The 6,845-nt window shown below is 35.7% G+C and overlaps 1 protein-coding gene across 1 annotated transcript in view; it reads left to right on the forward strand.

The window, feature by feature from the left end:
* The first annotated feature begins 3,283 nt into the window (after positions 1-3,283).
* The window catches only part of LOC104816484 (phospholipid-transporting ATPase 1), a 5,182-nt gene continuing 1,620 nt past the window's right edge, over positions 3,284-6,845 (forward strand). Inside the window, exons 1-3 of the mRNA XM_010545334.2 lie at positions 3,284-5,578; positions 5,680-5,986; positions 6,080-6,748. Of these exons, the coding sequence (XP_010543636.1) occupies positions 4,066-5,578; positions 5,680-5,986; positions 6,080-6,748 (2,489 nt within the window). The 5' untranslated portion in view covers positions 3,284-4,065. The remainder of the gene's footprint in view (positions 5,579-5,679; positions 5,987-6,079; positions 6,749-6,845) is intronic.

Consider the following 6,845-nt stretch of genomic DNA (forward strand, 5'->3'; position numbering starts at 1 on the left):
TCTCTATATATATATATATATATATATATATATATATATATATATATATATATATAACACAATAATGTCAACTATCAAGGGGGAAAAGGGCTGAAAAATCTGAAGCAAACCAGAAAAGATTATCCATGGTTTGTGGAAAATGAGAAACCCAAAAAGATGTTTATAATAATAAATTGGTCATTCCAAACATACATGTGGTGTTGTTTGGCAACACGAATATCTCTATCCTTGAGTGGGATTTGGTGAGATCCATTTTATGTCACGAGGCTTTTGGGCCTTTTATTTCCTTGGGTCACATGAAACACATTTGAAAACCAGCAAGTCTTAGGCTGTCTTTTTTCATTAAAAAATGTTCATTTTTTTTTATTGTCCACGCGTATAATAAGATAATCTCTAATCAACATGAAATAAAATAGTTTATGTATTTCAAAATTTCTGCCATGATATAAATATTGTTTCATTAGAAATTAAGACTTTTTATTTGGGTGATTAATTTTCAACCTAGTAAAATGGATGATTAGATAGACTATTAATTTTCGCATTAATTAGGTCGTAAAAACACAGTTGGTAATCATTGTTTTTGTTGTATTCCTACGTGGATTTGAAATAAATCTAACAAAAAATATTTTTAAAAATTAGAAAAATTGTACATATATATATATATATGGAATTTAGTTTGGCTTTAGATATTTTATGAAGAAATTAAAAAAAATCGAATTCAGAAATATATCGATTTGTTTTGATGTGATCACGTTTTACATTTTGAAATAAATTACTATGGAGAACGTGAGCCATGCAAGTTTGGAGCATTTGTATGACATAATATTTTAATGTATTTAATTTGGGTATTAATATGTAATATTTTTCAAATTTTAAAGCGAGAAAAATTAATATTTGTATAGAAGCTCTCGGTCCTCCCATGTCCATGTGGCCAAATTTATGTTATTTTGTCTAATTTATTACACGTCATCGATAATGGTTTAGTTGTGTAATTAAATTACCCGAAAAACGGGTCGTTGACTTTTGAGCAGATTGACTCTATGACGTAATCGATGAGCAAATGCCACTCTTTGCTTATTCTGTCTCATTTAATTCTACAGTTGGAGGAAATTAAAAAAACGTTTTCAGATTTTTATTTATTTATTGATGGAACATTGTTTTTCATCAAAAATAATTTAAACAATGGTTTATTTTGGTAAAAAAAAAAAGATTAAATTAACCTATAACTTTCATGAATTTATTTCTGTTAATGAAATTTTTAATGAAAAACTCCTTATCATTCAAATTATATTACAAACTACAGCGAATATGTGAATATTCCACAAAAAATGCTTAAATATATAATGTTTACATATTCCTTACGTAAAACCTTGTCGTGAATTAGGGTTTGGATTCCAAAAAACAATTATGAACATGTTTATCAAAATAGGTTCTTTTTTAAAAAACGTAGTGTTTTTTGTTGGTTGACTTTTTGAATTTGTTGGTTTTGTTTAATTAAGCACATATAGTTATATTTATAACAAAAATCTTAAGTTGTGTAATAATAATAATAATCGTCGTGAAACCGGAGTTAAATGGGCAAAAACAATTAATAAATTGCATTTCTACATATTTCTTTGCATCCATATTACTAACGCAATCATAGTTTTTTTTTTGTTTTTTTTATAACCAGCCGATTTGGATACAATATCAGTATTTATTCACGCAATTAATTGCTCTATTAGTAAAATCGAACTCACAATTTTAAAAATGATTTTATCACATCTGAATCACTCTGCAACTAGCGCAATCATAGTTATGGATAACTATAGTATTTGAATATGAAACTTTATAAATAAAAAATTAAAAACAAAATCCAAAAATAGTTGTAAGAGTTCATTAAAAAAAACACGAGATTGGAATTTTCTATACGGGAATGGACAGAAAAAGGGTGACAAGACCACGTATCTACCATGACCACGTAATAATATCACATGTTAGCAATGTCCATATTATAATATTCATGTTCGGAATATGATTATTACCCTTTAACCAATGTGCAATTTGAAATATAAAATCCCATTATATTTGAGCAATTATTCATCATTATATATTGTTATTATTATTATTATTATTATTAAATGATGTGGCCAACACTACCTGAAGTACTCCGGAATTATTTAGTTCGTCTTTTTCCTATTTTATTCTGTCGGATTAAATAATGATTTCATCTCAGTAATATGTGTGTGTTGAATATTATACATATAAGCAATTTTAAAAAATAAAATAAATTCTAATTGCATGTCTTGTAAATCCCAATTACTGTTTACAAAACTTTTTTTAAATCGAAAAATAAAACGTCAATGTTCAAATTCGGATTCGTCGGATCATATGGTTATCATCCAAATATAGTAATTAGTCAAGGATTATTCCATATCCATTTAACTAATTGATTGATTGATTGTTTCAAACTGAAACTAATTATAGATGATGATGATACAATTGGGGAAATAGTACCAAATTTTACGTATACTTACATTTCAACCCTTAAACTTTTGTTCTTTACATTTTGCTCCAGAATTTGTTTTTTATTTTTTCAAAATTCCTGATTATAAAATCTGCAGCTCTTTCGTTTATAGCTCGTTATTGTTTTTGGATTTAGTATTTGATTAGAGGTCGCCAAGTTTATTTATAGATTTTATGTTTTTTTTTTCGTTGCTGATAGTAATGCTTTTATAATACGAGTGATAGAAAATTATCTAAATGAATTAGATGAAATCTAAAAGCATCAAAAGAAAAAAAAAATATACTCGTAATAATTAGTTTAATTCTTAATGACTTTAAATTTTAATTTATTGAGATAAATTTTTTATGGGAACCATATGTATATACGGTTCATATATTATTTATAACACGATTTTCTCAATTTAATTTGACAAAGCAACAACCACCATTAATGAAGATGCTGAAATTGTAAAAATAGTTATTAATAGAATGAGAATTAGAATGCGAGGATGCTATTCATTCTATAGAAAAAAGAAGTTTTATGCATAAAATAAAGTAAAGTTAAAAAATATTTTTAATATATATATATATATATAGTCATGCTAATCAGTTTTTCATTTTTATTAATCATATAATCATTTAGAAACTAAGATAAAAACGAGGGGTATAATTAAAAAAAAAAGAGAAAATTGTAATAATGAATCATCGGCTGCTGTTCTAGAAGCCTCCTCTTGAGCCAACAAGACAAGACCTTTCGGTCGTATTAATACAAAGCTGAGACTTTTCCTCCTTTCTTCCATCTCTTCTCAATTTGGTTATGAAATAAATCAAAGGGAATTGTGGAAATCAGATAATAATTAAAAAAATCGACACTTTGAATATTATATAATTTTGATTCGTCGCCTCGCCAGCCAATGGCGACTTCTTCCTAAGACCTTCTTCCCTTTCTTGTCCAGATTCTGTTTTCTCTCTCTCTAACTCCCTCTCTTTGGGAAAATTCAATAAACAATGCCCCACTTCGTTGAATTCGCCATTTCCGACGCGTCTCCTTCTTCTTCTTCTTCTTCTTCGTCGCCGTCGCAGACCCAGGAGAGAGAAGAGTCGTCGAAGACGAGACGCATAGCTGCATTTATTAGTCTATCTCCTTCTTCTCCGTCTTCACATCTTTACGTATTCGCTTTCGCCACTTGCCCTTCTCTCTCTGATCTCTAAGATGACTTTTTGAGCGGGCAAAATAATATTCGAGAAGAATCGGATCTGCCCATTTGAAGTAGGTCTTTTTCTTAGATCGTTTATCGCTTCTCTTTTCGTGTACTATTCGGGAAAGTGTAGTTTGGGTTCCATGGGGTTTTAGTTTCTAATTTTGGATTCGGATTTGGTGTTTTAGCTGATCTGAGCTCTTCTCTGGGTGTTTCCCACCATTGTTTCTTTTCTGGGTTTAGGGTATTTTCGCGCGATTCATCTTCAGGTGTTCGATGAATTTAGCCTGAAAGCGTGAATCTTTTCTGTTCGTATCTAAGTTTCTGTTCCACGATTCTGTGAAGCTTTGATTGGTTCTGGAATCTTTTACTCGCCCTTTTGATGGAATCTAGAAGCTCGGCAGATCCTCCTCCTCCTCAGGATCCGTATCTGAGTGCATCGTCAAGATGGAGCGTCTCTTCGATCAATTCGAAGGCTTCTCGAGCTAATTCCGTCAGGGAAATGGCTTTCAGTGAGATGGGATCCAAGCGGATCCGACACGGATCAGGTAAGGCCGATTCTGAGATGCTGAGCATGTCTCAGAAGGAGATCAATGACGAGGATGCTCGCATGGTGTACATAAATGATCCGGACAGGACGAACGAGAAGTTTGAGTTCGCAGGGAATTCCATTAGGACATCAAAGTATTCTGTCTTGACGTTCTTGCCTAAGAACTTGTTTGAACAGTTTCATAGAGTTGCTTATATATACTTCCTTGTGATCGCTGTGCTCAATCAGCTTCCCCAACTGGCAGTTTTCGGCAGAGGAGCATCCATCTTGCCCTTGGCCTTTGTCCTGTTGGTTTCCGCCATTAAAGATGCCTTCGAGGATTTTCGGCGGCATAGGTCTGATAGAATCGAAAACAATAGGCTAGCTTTGTTCTTGGAGGGTAATCAGTTTCAGACAGAGAAATGGAAGCACATACGGGTCGGGGAAATCATCAAGATTCATGCCAACGAGACTCTCCCTTGTGACATGGTGCTATTGTCAACAAGTGACCCGACAGGAGTTGCATATGTTCAGACAACTAACTTGGACGGAGAGTCGAACTTGAAGACACGGTATGCGAAACAGGAGACTCTCCTGAAAGTTGCAGACAAGGAATTTATCAGTGGGTTCATCAAATGTGAGAAACCAAACAGGAACATATATGGGTTTCAAGCCAACATGGAAATCGATGGCAAAAGGCTCTCTCTTGGACCATCCAACATCATCCTCCGAGGTTGTGAGCTCAAGAACACTTCATGGGCAATCGGGGTTGCTGTCTATGCGGGCCGTGAGACGAAAGCCATGCTCAATAACTCAGGAGCACCATCGAAGAGGAGCAGGCTAGAGACCAGGATGAACTTAGAGATTGTCTTACTCTCTTTGTTTCTCATCGCATTGTGCACAGTGGCTGCTTCCGGTGCGGCTGTCTGGTTGAGACGTTACCGGGAAGATTTGGACATCATTCTGTTTTACAGGCGAAAGGACTACTCTGAGGAGATCGAAGGGGAAAACTACAATTACTATGGATGGGGATGGGAGATATTCTTCACATTCTTTATGGCTGTCATCGTATACCAGATCATGATTCCCATTTCTCTGTACATATCGATGGAGCTTGTCCGTATTGGACAGGCTTACTTCATGGTTCGAGATGTCCGGTTGTACGATGAGTCTTCGAACTCAACTCTCCAGTGCAGGGCATTGAACATAAACGAAGATTTGGGACAAATCAAGTACGTTTTCTCTGATAAAACGGGTACCCTAACCGAAAACAAGATGGAATTTCAATCTGCCTGCATTTGGGGTGTAAATTACTCTGACAGAGATCCCGATGCTGAGAGCGACGACGGTGGATACTCCGTTGAAGGTAAGCATTTTCTTTCTTTTAAGAAACTTCTCTTGTCCTAAACTATGATGCTTTCCTGTCACTGACTCTTTTGGAATGCCAATTTTCACCCGATTATACAGTTGATGGGAAGGTTTTGAAGCCAAAGATGAGGGTGAAAACCGATCCTGCATTACTGCAGTTGACGAGGAGTGGCGAGGAAACTGAAGAAGTGAAACGTGTGAACGAGTTTTTCCTCGCAATGGCAGCTTGCAATACCATTGTTCCAATAGCTACCGATACATCTGATCCCGATGTAAAGTTGGTAGACTATCAAGGGGAATCTCCGGATGAACAAGCATTGGTCTATGCAGCAGCTGCATATGGCTTCATGCTCATAGAAAGAACATCCGGACACATAGATATCAACATTCAAGGGGAAACCAAAAGGTAAACCGGACATTCTCTTACTCTGTCATGACATTTTCGTATCAGAGGTTTTCCTTGCATTCTTTATTCATTTTTCTTCGTTGCTCGGTGCAGGTTTAACGTTTTGGGATTGCATGAATTCGATAGTGACAGGAAAAGAATGTCGGTCATACTAGGTTTTCCTGACATGACCGTGAAACTCTTCGTGAAAGGTGCTGACTCGTCCATGTTAACTGTTATGGATGAATCATACAGTGACATCATAAATGCTACAAAGAGAGAGCTTCATGCTTACTCATCCAGTGGTCTGAGAACCCTGGTTGTCGGGATGCGGGAACTGACTGACTCGGAGTTCGAGCAGTGGCATTCTTCCTTTGAATCTGCAAGCACTGCCCTCATCGGTAGGGCTGGATTGCTACGAAAGGTTGCTGGAAACATCGAGGCTAATCTTAGGATAATAGGTGCCACTGGAATCGAAGACAAGTTGCAGCTCGGTGTCCCGGAAGCCATAGAGTCTCTCAGAGTCGCCGGGATCAAAGTATGGGTCTTGACCGGTGACAAGCAAGAAACCGCTATATCCATCGGGTACTCATCACGGCTACTGACAGGCGATATGAGGCAAATAGTAATAAATAGTAACTCTGCTGATTCTTGTCGGAGGAGCTTAGAAGATGCAAATGCCAGTGTTGCAAGTGATGATGGTGAAAACGCAAATGCAAATGCCTTGATCATTGATGGTACCAGTCTTGTTTATGTCCTCGACAGTGATCTTGAGGAAGAGGTAGGCCAATTCTCAGAAGAGATTCCTGTATTTTGTGCTTTTGGACCATTTTTTGCATATGATCTAAATCATACTCAATTCTAAAAATTGCAGCTCTTC

This window comes from Tarenaya hassleriana, unplaced genomic scaffold, assembly GCF_000463585.1.
Source record: "Tarenaya hassleriana unplaced genomic scaffold, ASM46358v1 Cleome25, whole genome shotgun sequence".
Classification (NCBI taxonomy): Eukaryota; Viridiplantae; Streptophyta; class Magnoliopsida; order Brassicales; family Cleomaceae; genus Tarenaya; species Tarenaya hassleriana.